At 42.6% G+C, this 22,988-nt stretch overlaps 1 protein-coding gene across 1 annotated transcript in view; it reads left to right on the forward strand.

The window, feature by feature from the left end:
• LOC115459275 (NEDD4 family-interacting protein 2-like) overlaps positions 1–18,940 on the forward strand; it is a gene marked incomplete at its 3' end in the record, with an annotated part of 62,599 nt that extends 43,659 nt beyond the window's left edge. The window contains exon 3 of the mRNA XM_030189130.1: positions 18,807–18,940. Within this exon, the coding sequence (XP_030044990.1) occupies positions 18,807–18,940 (134 nt within the window). The remainder of the gene's footprint in view (positions 1–18,806) is intronic.
• Positions 18,941–22,988: the final 4,048 nt, after the last annotated feature.

Genomic DNA, 22,988 nt, shown 5'->3' on the forward strand with positions numbered 1-22,988 from the left:
GTACGGGGGGACTGGAAATCTGGTGGCTCTCTAGCCCCCCTAACCCCCCATCACACCCAGAAAATAAGGCCCTGGTGGCCCAGTGGGCCACAAGCTCAAAGCTCCTCACCTTGTAGTCTAACGGTCTCCCCTCTCCCATACCTTTGCGGTGGAGGAGGGAGTAGCACACTCCCTCCTCTTCAGCGCTGCCTTCAAAATGGCAGCGTTCAGCCCTGCCCAGTGCATCCTGGGATGCGCTGGGCGGAGCTTCCCAACCATATAAGGGAGAAACCTCGAAGAGGGGGAGGGGTGTCCATAGAACTAGGGCAGATCAATGTTTTTTAGTGATGTCTGCACTGGCTGTGGCAAAGGTGGTTTTGGTGAGAATGGCAGCCAGACTCCTTCCGAGGTCTGAAGTAGTAAGACAGTCCAATTGGGCAGTTTGTGAGCCTTGAGAGGGTTTTCCCTTGGTGGACCTGGGGCCCCAATCTTTTGAGACTGTTACTGACTCTGAGGAGAGCTCTCCTAGGTTTTCAGCGTCCATCCCGGGGCTGGAGAGGCTTGTGGATCTCAGGAGCTGTGCTGCCATAGTGGCATTTTCTTCAGGTGCAGTGTTTACAGCAAAATAGTTTTATTCTGGAAGGTGGTTGGCTTTCAACCTGAAGGTCACAGCTTCAAGGCTGGTTTGTGCATCATATTAGAAGCTGTGAAACTCAGCTCCATTTAAATTGGGACATATTTTACTTTACTCTCCCATATTGCTTGCCTTGACAAGCGGTTCACTGCACGGCTGAGACAGCTAACACTACGCTACAGTGCTAAAGGTTATCTATGTTGGTTTGCCACAGCATCTCTGCTCTCTGATATTGCACACTGACACTGGCCAAAAGTATTGCATACCAGCTGCTGCCACCACTGTATCAGCGGTACCACTAGTTGTATGCTGTATTGTCTCTAAATGCTTCTGTTGCACTTTTGCACCTTTATTTGTATTGGACAGCTAGCAATATTACAGAGCTACTTCAGTGTAGAGGAATAGCTTAACGGTTAAAGCAGCTAGCTGAGAAAGCACAAAGGTTGCTAGTTCAAGTCCCACTTCAGCTTGCCATCAATAGTGCACAATGGTACAAACAGCCATATTTTGCTACACCATCTACTCTGGTTCTCTGCCACATTAGTTAGATCCAATGCACAGCTATGCCAGCCGGTTCTAGTTTATGGTCACACCAGCTAATTCTTGACCCTCTCGGCAAGAAGATAGCTCTGTCTTAGGCATTGGACAACTTATGTGGCTTCTAAGTCACATTTAGCAAGCTACCTTTTAGAGAGAAAATCTGTTTGGAGAAGATCTAGAGAAGCTGGGTAAAGACCTAGGAGACTCCAAGTCTCAGAGATTGTCAGAGGGCAAGTCTAAGGATTCTTTTAATCCTCTCAGCCTTGTCTTAGGTTTTGTGATGCCAAGTGCTACAGGCCAGGCAAATCTAACTTTCAGGGTTCCTACTTCAACAAAGACAAGCTGCCATTTCATGCTGACAGAGAGAACTCGGCTTCCAACCCTAGGTCTACCATTGTCTTCGGCATCTCCCAATGATTGGGTCTCGGTTCACCCCTTGGGTTTCATAATAGCAGGACTCCTCTCCAGGTTCCATGAGGAGTGGACCAGAATTACCTCAGACTAATGTGTCTTGGAAATAGTAAAGCAGGGTTACAAACTGGAGTTCTCCCATTCCACTGCAGCTTTTTTTCTTGGAATCTCCATGCAAGCTCCAGTCCAAATATCAAGCAGTTCAAGCCACCTTGCAAGTGCTTCTTCCTTTAGGCACAGTCCAGACTGTCCCCAGTTGCAGTTGGGAAATGGGAAGTTATTCCATTTACTTTGTAGTTCCAAAGAAGGGAGCTTCCTTCCACCTGGGTTTAGATGTCAAGAGTCAACAGAGTGTTAAAGGTTCAACATTTCACAATGGGAACATTGCAGTCTGTAATAATTTCAGACCATCAGGGAGAGTTTCTAACCCTGGATCTCAAGGAAGTGTGCTTTCATATTCCCACTTCACCTTCCCACAGAAGATTTGTGATTTGCAATCCTTGGGAAATATTAATTTATGTCCATTCAGTCTTTCCACATCAAGAATATTTTTTCAATGTCATGGTAGTAGTGGCAGCCTTCCTTTGCAAGGATGGTTTGCAGGTTCATCCGTACCTCGTCATTTGGCAGGTTTGCAACTCTTCCTATCAAGAGTTTGCAAGTTTCATCCAATATAGCTACTTTTCTTCAGTTCTTAGGTTTGGTATTCCATTTTACCAAAGTCAGTTGTTTCCAACTCAGATATTGGTGTATCTGGGATTGATATTCAACATAGGCTTAGGGAAGACATTTCTTCCTGTTGTTTATCAGCAAAAAATTCACACCCAAGTCAGGTTCTACTTTCCCTACCAGGTCCTGGGGTCTGGGAATATGTTCTTGGCGCAGTGGCCTCTACCTTGGACGCTCTTCCATGGGCCAGATTCCACATCAGACCACTTTAGGGACTCCTTCTCAGCTGTTGGTCTCCATCTCTCTTTGACTCTCCAAGCCAAACTCAGCCTCAACTGGTGGATTCAGCGCAGCCTTCCTCTGACAGTTCAGAAGTTCTCACTCTCAGGTGGCTGTCTGCAGCTCGTATGCTGCTAGGGCATACCTTAGCTGGGTGCAGCAGATTTCAGATTCCTTTCAGAAGTTAACCTCCTCCTGAATTGCCAGATGTTGAGATGGAGCTGCCATATTTGGCAGATTCCTTGTATGGTTTGATTCGTTCGTTGTCCAAGCAGATGCATGGGATCGGAGGTAGTGGATTAAAAACTGGTTGAAAGATAGGAAACAGAGAGTAGGACTAAAAGGTCAATACTCGCAATGGAGAAGGGTAGTTAGTGGGGTCCCTCGGGGATCGGTGCTGGGACCTCTGCTTTTTAACATATTCATAAATGACCTAGAGATGGGGGTAACTAGTGAGGAAATCAAATTTGCAGATGACACAAAGTTATTCAAAGTAGTCAAATTGCGGGAAGATTGTGAAAAACTACAAGAGGACCTTACTAGACTGGGAGACTGGGCGTCTAAATGGCAGATGACGTTTAATGTGAACAAGTGCAAAGCGATGCATGTGGGAAAGAGGAACCCAAACTATAAGTACGTCATGCAAGGTTCAGCGTTGGGAGTCATGGACTGAGAAAGGGATCTAGGTGTTGTCGTTGATGATACGTTGAAAACTTCTGCTCAATGTGCTGCTGCGGCTAGGAAAGCAAATAGAATGTTGGGTATCATTAGGAAAGGGATTGAAAACAAAAATAAGGATATTATTCTGCCGTTGTATCGCTCCATGGGGCGACCGCACCTCGAGTATTGTGTTCAATTCTGGTCGCCGCACCTCAAAAAAGACATAGTGTAATTGAAAAAGGTGCAGAGAAGGGCGACAAAGATGATACAGGGGATGGGACGACTTCCCTATCAGGATAGGCTGAAGAGGCTGGGGCTGTTCAGCTTGGAGAAAAGGCGGCTAAGGGGAGATATGATAGAGGTCTATAAGATAATGAGTGGAATGGAACGGGTCGATGTGGAGCATCTGTTTACGCTTTCCAAAAATACTAGGACTAGGGGCATGCGATGAAGCTGCAGTGTGGTAAATTTAAAATGAATCGGAGGAAATGTTTTCTTCACTCAATGCGTAAACTCTGGAATTCGCTGCCGGAAAAGGTGGTTAAGGCAGTTAACTTAGCGGACTTCAAAAAAGGGTTGGACGGCTTCCTGGAGAAAAAAGCCATAGAATGTTATTGAATGGACGAGGGAATAATACAGTATTTCTAGGATGGTAGGGACAAATTGCTTGTTTCTTTTGGCCGCTGTAGGTGACAGGGTGCTGGGCTCGATGGACCCTTGGTCTGTCCCAGCATGGCGATGCTTATGTACTTGTCTTTGGCCATCACAGCCTGTCCTTTGCTGTGGTAGCGGCACTGTGCGTCAGGTGCAGCAGCTTACTTTTATTTATTTATTTATTTATTTATTTATTTATTTCTTATTTCAATACCAAGAACAAATCTGTACAGATAAGAAGATTATATTCACAGTTCTTTTAGGAAGAAAAAAGGAAAAAAAATACATATTTATCTAATAAAGAACACAATTTATAATAGTCTTTGTTAGTCCACTAATTAGGAGAGAGATACCAAGCACAATACACAAGGAAAAATTATATATACTTTTTTCTATTCATTATCAGGGACTATGAAGGGAGATTTACTAGATGTATTTAATTACAGTTGAGGTGTAGTTGTAATTACCATTTCAAAGCTCAGAGGTGGAGTAACTGCTTTCTTAGAATCTAAGAAAGGTTTCAAATGTAATGGTTCAAAGAAAATATATTTCACTGAGTTTAGTTTCACAACGCATTTACAGGGATAATTCAACCAAAATAATCCTCCCAATTGTTGCACAATGGAGCGCAATTTAAGAAAAGTTTGACGCCTCTTTTTGGTAACTTTGGTTACAATCTGGATAAATTCTTATTTGAGAATTAAGGAACATTTCTTTTCTATACCTGAAAAATAATTTCAATATCCAGTCCCTGTCCGGCTGTAATACAAATGTAACAATAAGAGTTGCTTATTCCAATCCCTCATCTTCTTCTTCTATTACTTGTGTAAGATTCAGAGTCTCAGATATCAATTCATTCTCTTTAGAATCAAGTTGTCCATCTTTGTTTGATTTTTTAAAATGGTTGTAAATAATAAATGTTTGAAATAGGCGGATAAGCTTGTTCTGAAACTTTTAAAATTTCAAACATATACTTTTTAAATGTCAGTAACGGTGCAACCATTTCTTGTTTTGGAAAGTTTATAACCCTCAAAGTTTTTGACCTCTCTTGGTTTTCCAAATTCTCAATTTTCCTTTGTAGCCATTTATTTTCCTTTATAATATTTGCTTGGACCGTTTGTACTGATTCTATAGCTGTAGTATTTTTCTCGAATATTTCTTCAACACTTTTAATTTGTTTCTCCATATTTAACATAGTTTCTTTAGGAATTTGTGAGGTCTTGGATAGTGACACCATTTTTTGGGACAGGGAAGTTTCCAAAGTTAAAAGGGCATCCCAAATTGTTCCCAATGTGATTGTCGAAGGTTTAGGAAATAACGAAGACTTACTCAGGACTGAAGAAAGATTCTCAGATTCCACCGAAGCAGCCTCCTCCTTCCCGGCAGTTCTCCCCACCGAAACGTCGTCACCATGCTGGTTAGAGTTCTTCCCCATCAGGGTACTCTGCAATCGACTGCAGGAGTCTGGCCCTGTTGCAGGGATCACTACCCCCACTTCACTAAGACATCCTGCACAACTGCAGGTATAGGCGGCGGTTCTCTCAACTCCAGACTGAGAGAGATGTCAGTCTTAAGCAGGCGGGACGTTTCTCCTTTCTCCGTCTCCTCCGGCAGCGAGACCTCACAGCCTTTCTCCTGTCCCGCAACAACAACGAAGCGGTCCATCATCCCAGTCGCGGAAGAGGCAGCTGCCACAGGACCTGGTCTTTGCCTGCCTCTCCATTTAGGCATTATAAGGTAAAAGTTGTTTGATAAGAAAAGAAGTTGAAATAGTTGTGTCTGGGTTCAGGGACAGCTTCTACGTGCTCCCTTCAGGTCACCATCTTGGATCTCTCAAAGCTTACTTTGTAAGGGCAAGCTGTTGTGTGGTGAGGGCTTAGCGAAGTTGGTGAAAGATCTGGGTGACTCACAGACTTGGTGTCTACTTGAGGGCATGTCTAAGCATTCTTTCCGTTCGGGTGAGGCTCAGCCTCGTTTTAAAGATACCAGGTACTACCACCCAGAGCAGCCTAGTTTTAATCAGAGATCTACATATCAGTCCAAGCAGGATTCTGGAACTCGAGGCTTTGTCTTGTTGAGATCCCACAGATTTCTCCTGAAGGGCTGATGGGGTACATAGTCCTGTCTCTTCTTCTTAAGGTAGTTTGTGCTGTTCATCTCAATCAATCTTTGTTTCTTCCCACTTCCTTGACGTTCGCCATGCACTCCTACACAATTTAGAAGTGACCAACGAGTTCCATTGGTCAGATCATTCGTTCGTGCTTTTCTCAGGATCTTGAAAAGGTAAAGTGGTTTCCAAAAGCCACGCTAGCTCGCTGGGTCAAGGAGGCTACCAAGTCTGTGTGTTTACTAGCAGGTAAACCACTTCATGCCGGATTCCAGGCGCCTTCTACCTGAGCTGTCATGACTTCCTGGGCGCAAGCCCATCTGTTCTCCCTGGAGGAAATACTTAGAGCGGCGACATGGTCTTCCTTGCATACCTTCTCCAGACACTACTGTTTGGATGTCTCCTCTCGGGCAGATGCATCTTTTGGGGTATCTGTGTTCTCTGAGGACAAGCAGGCTGAGTTCTTTTCACAACTGGGTTGATGTCCGCGTCGGCCTGGGAACTGGCATTTGTAATGTCAAAAAGAAAAAATTTGCCAGAGCCTTATGTTGCGTGTGCACGGACTGACTTTCTGCCCATCGCATGATTGCACTCTTCAGTTCTTTTCTTTCTACGACGAGGAGCGGCAGATTAATTCTGTGGCTCCTTTTTTCGTGCTCGGGAAAGAGCCTTCATATTTTTACTCATTCAACTTTGTCGTCTTTTTTTTCTAGTTATTCTGTTTCTTCTTTAAAAAAAAAGTGGAGTTCCTTTACTTTTCTAGTTTGTTTTTCTTTTTCATCAGCGACCGGGTCTCTACCCATTTTTGTGCCCTTTTTTCTTTGGCACAATGGAGTCGTTTGATTTCATCGATGCGGTTTTCCCTTCCATGTCATTGAAGGCATCCAACGTCTTCAAATGTTGTACTCGGTGCAACTGGACCATCTGAGGTACAGATACCCATTCGTGGTGTATCCAGTGCTTTGGGCCCGACCATAGCCAAGCTCATTGTGCTCTTTTTCTGTGTATGAAGAAAAGGACCCGACTTGCTCGAGAAGCCCAGAGAAAGAAACTTTTTGGGGATCAGTCCAGTCCTTCGACGTCGGCATCGACATTGGAACTGAGGGCAGCGGCGACGTTGACATCGAGGGACGAATTGACGTCAGGTGCAGAGGTATGCATGGCTGCTGGGAGCAGTGAGGCATCGAGTGGGTCTCCACCTATCTGAAGGCCTCCTGCTGTTCAGGCCCCCTGAGACTGTCCATCGTCGGACCCTGCCCCCGAGGCGATGTGAGGATTAGATGTTGTCCTCGCACTGTGACGTGCATCGAGCAAAGGCGAAGAAGCACCATCATCGTTCCCACTCTACATATGGTGCCGGGAGCTCCGGGGTGTCGAAGGATTTGGCACCTGAGAAGCATTGGCGCCGGGAGGACCGCTCCCCCTTCTTCCAGGAGGTGACAATGTGTCGGCCTTCCAGCAGTCCCGTTCCTGATCCCGAGCCTCAAGAGACTCTGCCACCGACTGCTCCACCGGCCCCGCAGCCTTCTCCGATGTAGATTGAAAGAAAACAAAGAAAAATGCTGGTGTTAAGGCGTTTGACATTGATTTGGCTGCAGGAACGCCGAGTTTATGATAAGCACTTCTCTGTCCCCTGAAGAAGCTGAGGTGAAATGGAGGTTTCCGTAGTGAAATGTTATAAGTGCTGGTTTTCTTCTTTTTGGTTGTATGGAAATAGCAATCATTGGAATGTCATTTAAAAACAGTTATATGAATTAAATGCCATATGAGATTTTTAGACCAGTGATTATAAAAAGGGGTCTGGATCTGAGCATTAATAGTTTTGCTCTAACCTGCTGAGGTCTTTTTTTCCTCCTTACACATTTTGTGTACAAGAACAGCAAAATAGTTAATAAAAGAGATTTTTGATTATCTGGCAAATTTTGTCCACTATTTGTTTATATTGTGTTAACACATTTTTTAAGGTTAGTGGACATTTTCTACTGTATTTTGGACATAGATTATAGACAAAACACATAGGATTCTGATCTGATACAGATTGTTGATTTGTTAACCAATGTATTAGCTGACAGATCGAGGTTATTTATGTTAGGCGATTTTAATACACATATAAACTGAGTTCCATTAGGACCTGAAGCTAAAAAGCACTCTACTGGCTATATGATCCACTTTATGGGCATATATTAGACCTACGTTCTTACCTTCTAAGCTTTTAAACCAAAAATCAAGTAATTCATTTTATGTAACTTCAGTACCATTATAGACGATCTGAACTGACTGTGAGAGTTTGCTGAGTAATTGCAATTTAGAGTACAATTTCTATAGATATCAGTGGGTTGATCAATAATTGGAATGGGTTTGTTTTCAAGGTTCTTGATGATTTGGCATCTCTATCCCGGTGTACTAATGACCTTGACAAAACACCAGTTATGCCATTTTCACTCTACCTAGCCTAAGTTATACAAAAAGTTGGAATATCAGATGGTTGTAAGACAATTTCAAGAGAAGGTTAGGTCAGTTAAAGGATTACTTTTCAAAGAGGATTTATAGGAATACTTTTCAGCTTGTTTGAGTAAATCTGATGACAAGATGGAAAAACAGAGCATAATAGAGGTATCATTAGCCTGCAGTTTTTTAAGGGCCAGCTGATAGTTTCTCTGCTTAAGCTGCACATAAATAATGTATTTTTACAGTGGTAAATAATTGATACATGTCTGTCTCAACGCAAGTTTTGAAATGGACTTTAATATTAATGTCCGCACAGAAGATTCAAAAGGTGGAAAAGGCATGGACAAGTAAAATAAGTTCTTTTTAAAATACATACATGTGTTTTTCAGTCTTTAAAAGCCAAGATAAAGCCAAGATAAAGGCTTTGAAAATAGTAATTCTTTTGTGGATACCACCAGTGCCATGTTCCTGCTGATGAACTGCTTTGGGGCCTGCCACCCCTTCCCCAGTCTGCAGATCTGTGAATAGCTAAGGCCAAGGGTTTTCAACCCAATCCTCAGGGCACACCCAGCCAGTCAGGGTTTTCAGGATATCCCTATTGAATTTAGACCCCGACTGGCTGGGTGTGGCCCAAGGACTGGGTTGAAAACCTCTGAGCTAAGGATTCCAGTGTTATTTTTTTGTCAGCATCTTCATCCCTAGCTGGTTTACTCGGAGAGAAGGCGCAGAGCACCATATAACCTCAATGGAACTGAGAAGGCTTGGAAATCACTTAGCTATCCCAATGATTGAATATATAAAGATATATTGAGTGCACGTACAATTTATTGTTATGGGGCAATTGGGAGTTACAAGAACGGGTAGCCACAAGGAAAAAAAGAATAATTATGTGTGGGGGTCTTTACTTTACGCAAGCTGCTTTTGAAATATTGGATCAAAGAAGAACCCCACCACCTTTCCTCAGCTGGCTCCATCAAATACGTCAGGTGGCGCAGCTTGAACTTTGGAATTTGACCTGGCATGGAGGACATGATGCCCCATCCCAAAAAAGACTTTTGACTTACTTGCTAAACCTTTTGTCCAAGGATGATTTGGTTTTGCCTACTACTTCTGGATCGTCTGGTCTCTTATTGGGGTAGACTGTATATGTTGTGGGAACTGCAGCCCATGTCACAAATGAAGAGTAGGGAAAGGGATAGGGAAATATACTTTTTTTTTTTTGGGGGGGGGGGGGGGGGGGGGGTAGGTGTGTATGTGGTATGTCTGGGATTTGAATGGTTGTATGGTTGGGGGTCTTGGGTGTTTTACTTAAAAATCTTAGTGACTGGTTAACTGTTATGCGTGCTGTGGATCAGACACAACCTGAGAGTGTGGGACTTCTATTGGTCTCTTACTGCTCATGTATTGTACTTCATTTGTGCACTCTGGTGTGTTTTTTTGTGCAGTTATTTTGTCTTGGCCATTAGCCAGTTTTCTGTTTGCATAAATAAAGGTTTAAAAAAAAAAAGAATATATAAAGTTAAATGCATAAACTGGGAATACTTGCAGTCGAATTGATGGTGGTGCAACATTACTTGTGTTGGTAATAATCTACTCTAAATGTTTTATTGACGTAATAATTCTAAAAGTGTAATTTGTGGAACCTAATATATTAAACTAAGCAATAATGAACTCTAGTCTCGCGATTTGCCATTTGGCCTTGTGTCTGCTCCCAAGGTATTTACAAAATGTCTCACTAGTTGCAGCGTAGCTACACAGATTGGGAATGCACATGTTTTTTCCTATCTGGATGATTGGATGGTAAAGAGCACATCAAGATGTTCAAGAATCAATACGCAGAACTGTTCAGGTGTTGGGTTTGTTATCAACTACCCAAAGTCCCACCTGCTCCCAGCAGCAATTGGAGTACATAGGAGCCCTGCTAGACATGGCGGAAGATCAAGCCTACCTTCCCCAGATGTTGAGGTTGTTAGGCCGCATGGTCTCTATGGTGCATGTCATACCCATGGCATGCCTCTATTTGTGAGGTGCCCAATGGACTCTGGCTTCCCAGTGGTGTCAGGCCATAGGCCATGGGGAACCTGAAGGATGGCATCTCAGCCACTCCAGATTTGGAACAATACCTTCTCTGGTGGACAATTCGGAGCAATTTGATTCTGGGACCTCCATTCCTTTCCTCCCCAGAAAATTAAGACTACAGATGTATCCAACTTGGGATGAGGTGCTCATGTAGATGGGTCACTGGTCTGCTCAGGAGACCCAACTTTACGTCAGCTTTCTGGAGCTGCAGGCAGTCTGGAACTCTCTAAAGGCTTTTAGAAATCAGCTGTTAAACCAGATTGTCCTAATCCAAACAGATAATCAAGTTGCCATGTATTATGTCAACAAGTTGGGGAGGTATGGGATCCTTCCCCTTGCGTCAGAAGGCAGTTGGGATGTGGCAGTGGGCTTCTAGTCATTGCATGGTGCTCAGAGCCACATACCTGGCAGGCAAAGACAATAGTCTGGTGGACAGACTGAACAGGGTGATATAACCATACGAGTTGTCCCTTCACATGGGCATTGCCTGAAAGATCTTCTGAGAGTGGGACACCCCCTCAGTGAATATCTTAGTGTCACTCATCTCAACAACAAATTCCCTCAGTTCTCTTCTAGACTCGGGTCACACAACAGACTAGCATCAGATGCCTTCCTCCTGGATTGGAAAGATGGCCTTCTGTACATGTATCCTCCAGTCTCTTTGTAGAGAAGACTGCTGAAACTCAAACAGGACCCGGATACCATAATACTCATTGCACCCTATTGGACAAGACAGATTGTTCCCTCTTCTTCTGGAGTTGTCCTCTGAAGAACCTTGGAAATTGGACCTTTTTCCGACCCTCATCACACAGAACGAAGGATTTCTTCTGCATCCCAACCTCCAATCCCTGGTCCTCACTGCTTGGATGTTGAGAATGTAGAACTTGCATCTCTCCAACTCTCTGTGGGTGTTTCCAAGATCCTACTGGCTTCCAGGAAAGGTTCCACTAAGTGGTGTTATATTTTCAAATGGAAGAAGTTTGCTATGTAGTGTGAGGGCAAAACCTTAGATCCCTTTTCTTGCCCTGTATAAAAACTACTTGAGTACCTTCTACACCTGTCTGAATCAAGTTGAAAAACCAACTCTGTAAGGGTTCATCTCAGTGCAATTAGTGCTTACCATCACCATATAGATGGTCAGTCCATCTCAGTATATCATTTAGTTGTTCACTTTATGCAGGGTTTGCTTCTGACAGTTCCATGGGTCCTCATCGTTGTCTTCATTCAGCTGATGAAAGCTCCTTTTGAGCTATTGGAATCTTGCTAGCTGAAGTACCTGACCTGGAAAGTCTTATTTTTGGTGGCAGTCACCTCAGGTTGCAGGATCAGTGAGCTTTAGGCCCTAGTAGCTGATCCTCCTTACACAAGGTTCCATCATAACAGAATAGTTCTCTGCACACATCGTAAGTTCCTTCCAAAGCTGGTGTCTGAGTTCCATTTTAATCAATCAATTGTCCTTCCAACATTTTTCCCAAACCTATCCCGGTGAAAGCGCACTGCACACCTTGAATTGAAAATGACTCTTACCTTTCTATCTGGAGTGGACTAAAAGCCCATAGACAGTCCACACAGCTTTTTATTTCTTTTGCCCGAAACAGGATGGGGGCAGCCATTGTTAAATACACTTTATTCAATTGGCTAGCAGACTGCATCTCCTTCATTTATACCCAGGCTAGTCTGAACCTAGAGGGTAATGTCATGGCTCACAATGTCAGAGCCATGGTGGCATTGGTAGCCAACCTTAAGGTCAGCCTCCATTGAGGAGATTTATAGAGCTGCGATGTGGTCTTCAGTCCACATATTCACATCTCAATAATGTCTTGAGCAGAATTCCCAACTCAACAGCCGATTTGGTCAGATAATTCTGCAGAATTTGTTTGGAGTCTAGAATCCAACTCCACCCTGCTAGATCCATTCTTTCCTGTTCCTGACTGCACCTTCACAACAGGGTTTTTCTAATAGAGTTATTTGTTCTTGTTGGAATTGCTTTTGCAAGTCCCTAAACCATTTTTTGTTGTTTTCGGTGAACCTGGTAGCTAAGGATTTCCAGATGTGAGCACATACTGTCTTGCTTGTCTTTGGAGAAAGCAAAATTATTTACCTGTAGCAGATGTCCTCCGATGACAGCAGGACATATGTTCTTACATACACTCCCACCTCCCCTAGGAGTTAGATTCTCCATGCTTTTTATCCATCTGTGGATCTCGTGCTAGGCGGGCAGGAAGGTCCATTCATATCCACATTCAGGACTGCCAAAATCTTCCAGATGATTTGAGAATGTTGGGCAGCGTCCAGGTCAGGCCCTGTGAATGACATTACCCAGATGTCAGAATCTTGCAGTCTTTGGAGAATACCTACTACAGGTGAGTAACTTAGCTGTATATATCACCAGGGCTGTCTAAAGAAACAAATTAAGATCATTGCTGATTGTGTTAACATAAATTTCAAATTGATTGTCAGAAAATTAGTTTGCATTTGATCTTAAGATGTGGAAGCACTAATGTTGGCCTTGGATTTGGTTCCTGCATAAATACCTTCAAACAGCTGCTCAATCCTAATTAAAATCAAGGTAATTTATTTAAGAAGTTATTTTAGATTCTCAACTGACAGTGAAACCCCGGGTAAGAAAGTTAATCAAAAATTCTTTCTTTATACTACCTGTATTAGAAGGTTGAAACCAGTTTTTCTAAAAACTGCTGACTTTTGTTTAGTAAGACGCTATGGGGCTCATTTTCAAAGCACTTAGCCTTCCAAAGTTCCATAGAAACCTATGGAACTTTGGAAGGCTAAGTGCTTTGAAAGTCTGCTTGCTCTTTACTGCAGTGCACTTTAACTGCTTAACAATTTATTGATAAAGGCACTGCAGTTGGTACAGTCTGACTGGTAGTGTTAACATAGAGAATGACACTGGGACAGAGCTCACGGGGACGGGGTGGGGATGAGGACAGATCCCACGGGGATGAGGACAGACCCCACAGGGACGGGGACCGGGGACAAACTTTGTCCCCATGTCATTTTCTACTTTTGAAGCCTGTTAATGAACCGGACTGTTGTTTATGTTTAAGTGATGCCTACAAAGATATTTTGATTTTTTGGAAAAACAAGCAAACATACTGGCCACAACTAGCAAAGTTGGATGGGAGATCCTGTACATCCTGCTACCAGCACATCTTCTAAGAAGACAACTTCTATTCCAGGAAGGACTGTGGAAGACAGGAGAGCTAGATTGAATCCTTCCTGAGATTGTTGATGATTTCTTATTTATCCACAGATTAAAAAAACATAACAGTGCTTTATAGGGCATATTTTTCCCCTCTAGGACATATAGAATGGGTTGTATTTTATACCCCTGGACATTTTAACAGTGTGAATTAGGATTCCTTGGTGTAGTAGAAATCACCTATTGTTGGGGTTGGAAGGGTAGAGAGTGGTGGTGGGAAGGAGGGTTATTATAGCTGCTTATTGTTATTATTGTTCTCTATTTGTAATTTATACACAACAGTTGCACAGCATATTGTTCCTTTTTATATTTTAATAAAAATATTTAAATATAAAATCATAAGTGTTCGAGGCTTCTGCAGATGAGGACAGAGCCCACGGGGATGGGGTGAGGACAGGGACAGAACCTGCGGGGACGGGGCGCAGACGGAGACAGGGCCTGCGGGGACGGAGCGCAGACGGAGACAGGGCCTGCGGGGGCGGAGACGGAGACAAACTTTGTCCCCATGTCGTTCTCTATGAGCAAATCACTCGTCTTCAAATTTTACACTGGTTGCCTATTGCTGTGCAGATAAAGTTCAAGATCTTTTTCTTCTTTAAATCACTGTTGAATTTTCTTGTGGTCAGTGTTGAATCCCTATATAACTTGCCCTCCCTTTTAATCTGCACAAGGTCTATTTGTAGTACAGTTGTTAAATGTATTATGTAAAACAGGAACTAGTGCTTACATTTTTTCAGTTGAGTCTACCAGTAGCATTATGTCTTATGTCTTTTAGCGGCGTTAAAAAAAAGGTTTGGACGGCTTCCTAAAGGAAATGTCCATAGACCATTATTAAAATGGACTTGGGAAAATCCACTGCTTATTATAAGCAGCATAAAATGTTTTGTACTTTTTTGGGATCTTGCCAGGTATTTGTGACCTGGATTGGCCACTGTTGGAAAGAGGATGCTGGGCTTGATGGGCCTTCGGTCTGACCCAGTATGGCAATACTTATTGTAACATTATATCTTGTGGAGTCTACCAGTAGCATTTTATCTTGAAAGCTCATTCAAAGTTTCATAAAGGGTAACCAAGATTTTCACAGTTCAAAAGTATTCTTCACAGCATGTATTCTTCTCAGCTTGGTTCTGAGATCTCCTGGCTCCCCTAGTGTATAGGGTGAGCTGGTAGAGAATAGACTCTCAGTTCTGCAAGGCAAAGACTCTTGTCCAGCAGATCTAACTGTAAGTGATTTATCTTTGTTTGAATTTGCATTAAAGAAAATTTTGGTTCAAGAGTTCTGAGTCTTCACAGTGATGTTCTATACTCTGGTTATTTGCATGCTAATCTTCTGAGCAGAGAAAGCATATCAGGAGAGAGAGCAGTGCAGCCACTTTATGTCATTTTTGAGACACTTTTTCTCTTGAAAATGTGCCCCTTAACCTGTCAGTCTTAGGATTCAAAGAGTATTATGCTTATGGAAACAAGAACATTTGTTAGCCATAGCGGAGAAATTAAATGAATTCTTTGCTTTGGTCTTCACCGAGGAGGATTTGGGAGGGACACTGGTGCCGGAAAGCGTATTTGAAGCGGGCAAGTCGGAGAAACTAAATGAATTCTCTGTAAACTTGGAGGATGTAATGGGTCAGTTCTGCAAACTGAAGAGTAGTAAATCACCAGGACCTGATGGTATTCGTCCCAGAGTATTAATAGAACTGAAAAATGAACTTGTAGCTCTACTGTTAGTAATATGCAATCTGTCCCTAAAATCGAGTGTGGTACCGGAAGACTGGAGGGTAGCCAACGTTACGCCGATTTTTTAAAAAGTTTCCAGAGGAGATACAGGAAATTATAGACCGGTGAGTCTGACATTGATACAGGGCAAAATGGTAGAGGCTATTATTAAGAATAAAATTACAGAGCACATACAAAAACATGGGCTGATGAGACAAAGCATGAATTTAGTGAAGGGAAGTCTTGCCTCGCCAATCTACTGCATTTTTTTGAGGGGGTGAACAAACGTGGACAATGGGGAGCCGGTGGATATTGTGTATCTGGATTTTCAAAAGGCGTTTGACAAAGTGCCTCATGAAAGACTCCTGAGGAAACTGGAGAGTCATAGGATCGGAGGTAGGGTATTACTATGGATTAAGAACTGGTTGAAAGATAGGAAGCAAAGAGTAGGGTTGAATAGTCAGTATTCTCAGTGGCGAAGGGTAGTTAGTGGGGTCCCGCAGGAGTCTGTGCTGGGACCGCTGCTTTTTAACATATTTATAAATGACCTAGAGATGGGAGTAACTAGTGAGGTAATTAAATTCGCAGATGACACAAAGTTATTCAGGGTCATCAAGTCGCAGGAGGAGTGTGAAAGATTACAGGAGGACCTCGCGAGACTGGGGGATTGGGCGTCCAAGTGGCAGATGAAGTTCAATGTTGACAAGTGCAAAGTGATGCATGTGGGTAAGAGGAACCCGAATTACAGCTATGTCATGCAAGGTTCCGCGTTAGGAGTCACAGACCTAGAAAGGGATCTGGGAGTCATCATTGATAAGTCATTAAAAACTTCTGCTCAGTGTGCTGCAGCGGCTAAGAAAGCGCACAGAATGTTGAGTATTATTAGGAAAGGGATGGAAAACAAACACGAGGATGTTAAAATGCCGTTGTATCTCTCCATGGTGCGACTGCACCTTGAGTATTGTGTTCAATTCTGGTCGCCACATCTCAAAAAAGATATAAAGGAATTAGAGAAGGTGCAGAGAAGGGCGACGAAAATGATAAAGGGAATGGAACGACTTCCCTATGAGGAAAGGCTGAGAAGGTTAGGGCTCTTCAGCATGGAGAAATGGTGGATGATGGGTGATATGATAGAAGTCTACAAGATAATGAGCGGATTAGAGCGGACAGATGTGAAGCGTTTGTTTACACTTTCAAACAACAACAAATCCAGGGGACACAAGATGAAGCTAGAGTATGGTAGATTTAAAACAAATAGGAGAAAGTTTTTCTTTACTCAGCATTTAGTTAGACTCTGGAACTCGTTGCCGGAGAATGTAGTGACAGCAGCTGGCCTTATGGAATTTAAAGGGGGTTTGGACAGATTCCTGAGGGAAAAGTCCATTGAACATTATTAAAAAATTTTTTTTTTGGGGGGGGGGGGTTTGCCAGGTTCTTGAAGCCTGGATTGGCCGCTGTCAGAGACAGGATGCTGGGCTCGATGGAACTTTGGTCTTTTCCCAGTATGGCGGTGCTTATGTACTTATGCACTTATAGTAGCTTGAAAGGAGTGTATGCAACAAGGTAGAGGAAGTCAGCTTACAGATTTTAGAAAACCATGCTACAGACACACTCTCAATCCCAAAACAGAAGAGAATGGGCAGGCTACAGCCCAGCATACATGGGGACAAAGGGCAGCCAATAGTCCTACAAGGCATATGGAACAGGGATAGGTGCTCAGGAAGAGCCTATAACAAGAGAACTACAATTACATCACTTTGTAGTCCTATCCTACTTAAAGAGCACAAAACACATATAAACAACAAGCCCCCTGCCTCCATGAATATCGGGGTTGAACTGTGGCATTTGGATGTTTTCCTCTGCAGTGTGTCCAAATAACAAGGGGGTTTGAGCGTTCCCAAAACGTGGATGTTTTTCTGCCATAATGGAACAAAGGAAAAATGTCCAGGGGTAAAATACATTTTGATCTAGACCTGTTTCAATCACCCCTAAGTCACAAAAAAGTGCCTTAAATGACAAGATGACCATTGGAAGGATTAAGGCATGACCCCCCCCCCTTACTCCCCCAGTGGTTACTGACCCCTCCCACCCCCCAAAGATGTGAATGCAATGGTACATACTAGCCTCTATGACAGCCTCAGATGTTATGGCCAGTATTATTAGTGCAGCAAACCCGGCCCCTGGAGTGGCCTAGTGGTTGGTGTAGTGCACTGTAGAGAAAGGGGCTCAGGATCATATCTCAGTCTAACTGTTACACTTGTGGTGGAAAGTGTGAGCCCTCCAAAACCCACCAAAAATCTACTGTACCCACATATAAGTGACACCTGGTGACATAAGGGCTATTGTAGTGGTGCACAATTGGATACACTGGTTGTTGGTGGGTTTTGGAGGGCTCACCATACAATATAAAGGGGTAACGGTGAGATGTGTACTTGGCACCTTTTATGTGAAGTCCACTGCAGTGCCCCCTAGGGTGCCCCACTGCTTTGCTGGGATGTCTGTGTGCCAGTCTACTAAGAATTCTGGCTCCCCATACATCCCATGGCTTGTTTTTGTGCGTTTTTTCCCTTGAATGTTTTTTGTTTTGGAAAATGATTCTAAAAGATAGATATACTGAGCACAAAAACATCTAGCAAATGGCCATTTTCGAAACAAAAGGTTGGACGTTTTCCTGGTTTGAAAATGGCTATATTCACAACTGGATTTTGGACGTTTTTCGCAAAATGTCCAAATTTGGATTTAGACGTCAGATCAAAAATACCTCTCCATATGTCAGGAGTGGAACCTGATGTTTTGTTTTAGATCATTTTTTTGTGATTTTATTCTTTGGATAGCCTTTCATTAGCATGCATTTAATTGGTTAAAGAACATTAATAATAGTGTTCACAATTTATTTAATGCACATTAATCTATAAGTTAACACATGCACAACTTCTGCAATTAAAAAGGTCTATTGTGGTTCTGTTAGTCAAGTCGGTATGTATTGGGAAGGGAAGGGTGGGTGGAGGGGTGGGGAGTGGGGGGTTCTACTTCTGTAAAAAAAAATTTATATTTGTTTTAGTATTACATGTAACATACTTGTTCCTTTTCTAAATATCAATAAAAATGATTTGAACATAAAAAGGTCTAATGTGGGTTAAAAAGTTTGTAACACAATATGTGAAATTAATAAAAATAATGAAAAAAAACAGGGAAAAATATGAAATTTTCTACAGATTAAACAAAGTTTTTTTGCTTATGCACTTCCTTGTTGTTTATTATATGCTAGTTTCTGGTGTTCTGTTACTCTCCTTTAAAATAGTATAAATGAGTGGGTTTATAAGTAAAGTAAACAAACAAATCTTCCCAAAAGTTTGTGTACTGTTTGACATTTATATAAGAAATTAAGAATTGATCTTTTTTTCTCTTAACAGACGCCGAAAGCCGTGCTGAATTTTACCCAGTGCCACCTCCATATAGCGTAGCTACCTCTCTTCCAACTTACGATGAAGCAGAGACAGCCAAAGCTGCTGCAATGGCAGCTGCTGCAGCAGAATCAGCCCAAAGAGTAAGCACACACACTTTTTGAGACATCTTTTACCCAACCTTAAATGGTATTTGTTCTTTTTTTCATCATGAGTACAATGGATTCCTCTGTGATGATTGCTGTAATATAGAATAGATTTCAGATCTAGCTAAAAATACGAGAATGTGAGTTGAATTTTATGCTTATGTTGCTTTGTATGTAAATGCATACATGCACAGTGCCTTGTAAAAGTTGGTCACTTGTACATTTTTTTACATTCTACTATCTATAAAATACAGTTCAAAATGCATTAAAGTAGCAGTTAATTTCATTGGTCTGTGCAACATATGTGAAAGAATAATCACAGATATTTATAAAGTAATTAAGAATAAGAAATCAAAAAGTCTCGAATGCATAATTGTTCACACTCATTGTCATAGCAAACCTAAATATCTCTGTTTTTAAAAATTGCATGAAGGCCCATAATGAGTTAAAGAGCCCTTGGTACAAATTAGCTGTATATTGTCTTGGGCAGCCTGAGTAGAATTAATTTCTTGGACTACTGCATGTGTTAATTGGCGTAACTATGCAATGATTATCATATCTTTTCCATTCTTTCCTCTGCACATTGTGTCCTAATTTTATGTAACTTGCTGGAACAGTAGCTTCTCTGTATGTTATATCCTTTTCCTCCCTCTGCCATAAAATTATGCACTTCTCTAGCATGCATACATACCCACCTCTTCTACTATACTTTAAATATTGAACAAAGGTGGTCTCTTCTAAAAGCTTATGACTCAATGAATCTGTTGTGTCTAAGGTACCCCCAGCCTGTGTGCTGTTCATGCTGTAATACAGGCTTTCAAAAATGTACTTTACTGCTTTCTGTCATTGAGGTCATGTAAGGTACAGTGGATAGAGCTTTGAAAGGAGGAGGACTGGGGGGGGGTGGGATGCAAGATGAAGTGAAAGGGATGGGAATGGTGGGGGGTGGAGTAGGGAGTGAAAGGGCTGCAACTTGAGAAACAAGTTGGAAAGAAATGGTGGGAAGAGTGGTCGATAATTAGAGGGGAGGGAGAGGACCTTACAGGGTTTGGGAAGTATACTCTAATGAGGGAAGAAATGTATACACCATATATTACCACCACCCTTCCCCCCAAACACATTTTTTGGTGTGGGGTTGGTGATAGGGAGGGAGTATTTGATAATTGTACATTTTAGGGCTTGTTTACTAAAGAGAGCATTAGGCTTTTGTATTTAACACGGGTTAACTACTAAAAGCAGTGTGCCATAAGCACAAAAGCTGTGCAATAACTGTTGAGGGCGTATCCAGCATTCCCTCTGCAGTTTCTGCTAAGACAAGTTCTCTAATGCAGTGTTTCCTAAGTCTGGTCCTGGAGTACTCCTTGCCAGTCAGGTTTTCAGAATATCCACAATGAATATGCATGAAAGAGATTTGCATATAATAGTGTATTCAAATCAAGTTCATGCATATTCATTGTGGATATTCTGAAAACCTGACTGGCAAAGGGGTACTCCAGGACCGGACTTGGGAAACACTGCTGTAATGCATTTTACTTTCAGATGCTGTGTGCATGAATGCACCTAACGCCATCTATTGAGCTGGTGTTAGCGTTGATTGCATATTTGACTGTGCACACTACCTACTACATACTGAATGCAGTGTTCAATCTCCACCTATATTTTGCCCAATCCCCTCTCTGTTGTGGACTAAGCAGTTAATGCTGGATTTTTACCACACTGGCTGTTTTAATGTACACAAGATACATAAGAACATAAGTATTGCCAAACTGGGACAGACTGAAGGTCCATCAAGCCCAGCATCTTGTTTCCAACAGTGGCCATTCCAGGTTACAAGTACCTGGCAAGATACCAAAACAGTACAATACATTTTATACTGCTTATCCTAGAAATAAGCAGTGGATTTTCCGCAAGTCCATTTTAATAATGACTTATGCACTTTTCTTTTAGGAAGTTATCCAAACCTTTATTTAAATCCAGCTAAACTAACTGCTTTTATCACATTCTCTGGCAATGAATTCCAGAGGTTAATTACACGTTGCATGAAGAAACATTTTCTACGATTCATTTTAAATTTACTGTTCCTCAACGACCCTCCAGACCGGTCAAGACGCTTGGGTTATGCACTCCTACCAGCAGAGGGAGACTGAGAACACTAAACTGTGAACACTGTATAAGTAACCTGTGCAGAACCCCAACTAGCCAGTATTTCTTAGTCTGCAGCAGAGGGTAGAAGTGCAGCCTGTGCAGTCTGACTGGTCTGGTAGGCCCTAGGGATTATTTAGGCTTGCTTCTTTGGGCTATAAAAAAACAAAAAAAAACCTTTTACTTGGTCTCTCTTGGTACTTTGGGGAAGTGGGTGCAGTGAGGCTCCTCTTTCCCCTTGGGGTGTTACACCTGGGTGGCCGGGTCCCTCTCCCTGCTCTGCTCTCCTGAGTAGACATCCTTGTGCCTCAGCTCCTGTGTTCGGGCAGGAACCTTGAGAGCCACTTCAGCCTGCAGTAGCGGGGCTTAAATAAAGTGAGGGAAAAAAAAAAGTGCTCCGGTTTCAAACTGTTTCCTTTTTTGCTTGTTTTCTGGGCTGTCTGGGAGAGCGGAGTTTGCTGGTGCAGGGGAGCTGTTCTTGAGCAGGCTCCTTATACTCTGGTTTGCGTCTTGTCCTTTCTCCTCCCCCGCGGTGATGTGTACAGGGAAGTTTCTCTGCTGCCTTTCCTGCTCGCGCAGGGGTGTGGAAGCGCCATGAGCTCAATGCCATCTGTGTGGGGAGCTTGCTATATTTGCTAATTATTATTTTCTTATAATAAATAATATTCCTTTCCACCTTTCTATTTTTCCTTCTTGGGACAGCATTACCTGAACCTTTAGGGCCACCTGCAGGTGCAATCATACATCTAGCAAATGAGTCAGAGTAGTTGATTACCTAAGTGATTTTCTGACATTGTATATGCACCTACTAAACCAAAGATCCCAATAAGCACTTCTATACCTTGATCAATATTAACTGCAATTTCTTTGATCAGTCCTACAAAAGATTTGAGTACTGTGTGATAATTGAAAGCCTGATGTCTATGTGGTCTAGGAAATCACCTAATTTGCAGAGATAAAACCTTCAGTGTGCTAGAGATAAATGGGACATCGGAGACAGGCTAATAGTGTGAGACCTCTGTTGGATCTAGGATTGATTTCATTAGAAGTGGCCTAATTGTTGCCTTTTAACTGTGTCTTAGCAAAAATGCTCTGATTCAGACTGGTGTGACTGACACAGATGTCAATATATAAACCTACAGCGGGATACTTTACTGCATTTGCTGGTAATGGATCACTTGAGGCAGTTGTTGAATTTGATAAAGTTAATGGATGTTGAAGGTTTTCAGCAATCTATCTAGGGCTAAGCAGGGTGGTTTGGTTTGAAGATGGAATTACAGCCAGAGGAAATCCTGGCTGGCTGTTCAGTAACATAATTTGTAAGCACTTTTCCTTGTCATCAGCAGCAGATGAATCCATTACGAATGGGTTGTGTCCACCTATCAGCAGGGGGAGATAGAGAACACTGAAAACCATAGTGCCTCCTGGACAGCTAGCTCCATCTGCCTCTCAGTATTCTCTATCTCCCAGCAGGGTTGGACGCAGCTTATTCAGCTCCTTCAAGAATCTGCCTGGGGTGGCTCCTGTGCTTTTGCCAGTTGTACCAGGGGTGTTGTGGCTATTGCAGCTCCACTTTAAAGGCACATAGGTTAGCCCTTTCCCTGCCTTACCCTTCTCCCTATGTGGATGCAGGCATATAGGTTTGCCCTGTCTCTGCCTTTCCCACTCTCTTCTATGTGGATGCAGGCACATTGGTTTGTCCTTTCCCTGCCTTTCCCACTCTTCTGGACCTCTGGAGTGCCTCTGTAGCTGTTGCCTCTAACTTTCCTCACATCGTTAAAAAAAAAAAAAACCAAACACGACGCGCTTGTTAGCGCTGCGATTCTGAGGCTATCTTCTGTCTGTGCAGCATGACCGGAGCTCTGGGACTTGGTCTGTTGAGTTAAGAGCATCTTGTAGCTCC

The sequence above is a fragment of the Microcaecilia unicolor genome, unplaced genomic scaffold (genome assembly GCF_901765095.1).
Source record: "Microcaecilia unicolor unplaced genomic scaffold, aMicUni1.1, whole genome shotgun sequence".
In the NCBI taxonomy this organism is placed as follows: domain Eukaryota; kingdom Metazoa; phylum Chordata; class Amphibia; order Gymnophiona; family Siphonopidae; genus Microcaecilia; species Microcaecilia unicolor.